General features: G+C 43.2%; 1 protein-coding gene across 1 annotated transcript; it reads left to right on the top strand.

Annotated features, from left to right (window-relative positions):
- Positions 1–1,465: 1,465 nt before the first annotated feature.
- LOC118754341 (loricrin-like) lies at positions 1,466–2,098 on the top strand. The gene has a single exon (XM_036489218.1). The coding sequence runs from the start codon at positions 1,466–1,468 to the stop codon at positions 2,096–2,098; it is 633 nt and encodes a 210-aa protein (XP_036345111.1).
- Positions 2,099–2,755: the final 657 nt, after the last annotated feature.

The raw sequence follows: 2,755 nt of genomic DNA, 5'->3' as shown, positions 1-2,755 counted from the left end.
TACAGTGAAAATGATAAAGATCGGCTCATTATAACATACTATAAAACTGATTGTTCAGATATGAGATTTTACTTTAAACCACCTTTATTTAGACAAAGCAATGCCGTGAGCATTTTATTTTATAATATACAAACCATATATAATATACAAACAACACGGTGACCTATAACACATATATACCTCCCATACTACCGATTGTTCATATATAAGGTTTTGCGATATAAATCCGTTATGTAGGCAGCTAAAACCGTGACATACCCGTTTACTTATCTACCTTACAAGACCTTCTAAGAAAATGACTAAGGTCGGTGTTATGTAAGGTATGTACATATATCTCCCGTGCCACTGATGGTTCACATAGGAGTTTTTGTTATATATTTAACTTCCCATCTAAGTTGTTAAGGTTACATGATGTAATGTCTTAAATTCGTAAAAGTCTAATGAATCCTCTAATTGTTTTAACATACATAGTGTATGTAGTTCACTGAACTATTAATCAGGCGTGATGATGTGTTGCCTCACATGGAGCTTCTTGCAACGTTGGCTAGGGGTCAATTGTGCACATGCGCATGCGCTAATGTAACTTGGTCAGCTGCTGAATGTTTATGGCCAAATGTCGAGGACAGTTCGGCACTCGGTGTGATAATGATGACGCCGCTACCCAAGAGAGCCAGTGCAAAAATTATCGGATGTGTTAACGTAAAGTAAAAACAAAACCAAGTGTACGTAGAAATGAATTAAAAGTTTTGGCAACGTTTGCTGGAGGTGGGCAATGGTGATGTTGATGTGCAAGCTGTGGCAAAGCGCCGCTCTTTGTGCAGCTGCCAAGTTGTATGCCATAATTTTCCAACTCTAACTAACAGCAGCAACGACAATGACTAGGGAAATATCCATAACCGCAACAAAAGTCATTGAAATTAAAGCGCTGTTCGCTTGATTGTAAAATTGTTTGTCGATTTATGAGTGTGCTGTGTATGTGTGTAAGAATGGCAGTATGAGAGTTTGCATGGAGAACCGTTTATACGTTTATGCGTTTTGTGTTGAACCCATGGCGGTGGCCATTAATTTGCGCGACTAAAGAGTATCTAATAATCAATTTTGTTGTTTTTGTTGCTTGTTGTAACCATATAAAAATCTGTTTTTGCTATTATTACTACTTGTTGCTTTTGGCGGCTCAATTGTAGCAATGGGTAAGAATAGAATTTGTAGTTGAAATTCAAAAGCAACAAATTAAGCAAAGACAACAACAATAAGGTATAATCACTTTGCAGTTTTACTTTTGCGCTTATAAATACTTGGAACTTAGAGCTGTGAAGGATTAGTTGGAGCAGAACTTCAAGTGACAGCAGTTGTATCGCCGAAAATAGAGCCACAAACAAATATTTTTAAGTAAACAGTACAAACGAAATCCCTTTTGGAAATGCAGCGCATTTGTTTAGTGTTGCTCAGTTTGTGTGCAGCCGCAATGGCCGGCTTTCTTGGTGGCGGTGGCGGCAGCAGTGGCTGGAGTTCCGGTGGAGGCAGTCGTAGTTGGAGTTCTGGCGGGGGCGGTGGTGGTTGGAGCGGAGGTGGTGGCGGTGGAGGCATATCCTTGTGGCCCAGCAAGTCCTCCTACAGTAGCGGTGGGGGTGGTGGCGGCTGGCGCTCATCTGGCGGTGGTGGTGGCGGTTGGCCAGGCAAGTCAAGTTACAGCAGCGGTTGGTCGAGTGGTGGTGGCGGCGGTCTGGGCGGTGGCTGGAAGTTAAGTAGTCTGGGCGGCTCAAGTGGACTAAGTGGTGGCGGTTGGTCCTATGGTGGCGGTGGTGGCGGCAGAAGTAGTGGATCTGGTTGGGCGCAAGCACTCACGGGCTGGAAATCGAGCTTAGGTGGTGGTGGCGGCGGCGGTGGATGGAATTCAGGTGGTGGCGGCGGCGGTTGGAAATCAGGTGGCGGCAGTAGCGGTTGGTCACTTGGCGGTGGTGGCGGCGGCAGCAGCGGCGGCATTTGGAAGATTAGTAGTGGAGGTGGTGGCGGCGGCAGTTATGGTGGTGGTTGGCCCTCTGGCGGCAGTAGCGGATGGTCGTCGGGTGGTGGTGGTGGCAGCGGTTGGAAGTGGTGATTATTAACACTGACTTAAAGTATGAGAATTTTTTTGAAACCAAGACGCTGTGTTGTAAAAAGAATTTGCATGTGCTGTGAAGTCGAAAGGAAAGTTTAGTGTAAGAAAAAATAAGAATATAAATTTACATATTTGTATTTTTTTACGTACATACATATGTATACACATGTACATACATTCTTGTAAATAAATGCATTTAAAACAAAATGACAAATTAAAAGTCTGAAGTAAGTTCTAGTTGCATTTGGGTGGATGGCATGAGCAGATGCAGATTTGACTTATATCAGCTTCTAGTAGTTTCTTAGATTTGAATGACTCCTACTGGCTACTAGTAAATTTAAATATTTAAGTCTCCTTTGCAAATTTGCGCCAATTGTTTATCCCAAGTGCAGACAGGTCCTTCTGCACTTGATTCTTCTACTGTGTTCGTCGGCGCACTGGATTTCGTTGTTCACCGACGAGTGCGGAGTGGAAGGATGTTTTTACTATAGCATCGTTATCTATGCGTACAGCATGGCGATCGCTGTATTTTTATGCGCTTAACTATGACCATGTCATTAAAAAGCTCATATATGTAGTTCGTCATTCCATCTTCTTCGGTTCTCGTATGCCACGCAAACAGGGCCGTAGAATTTGCGTAGAACAGTTCTCTCGAAA

This window comes from Rhagoletis pomonella, unplaced genomic scaffold (assembly GCF_013731165.1).
Source record: "Rhagoletis pomonella isolate Grant_MI unplaced genomic scaffold, Rhpom_1.0 Rhpom_scaffold_00002, whole genome shotgun sequence".
NCBI lineage: Eukaryota > Metazoa > Arthropoda > Insecta > Diptera > Tephritidae > Rhagoletis > Rhagoletis pomonella.
This window is presented reverse-complemented; position numbering and strand designations above follow the sequence as displayed.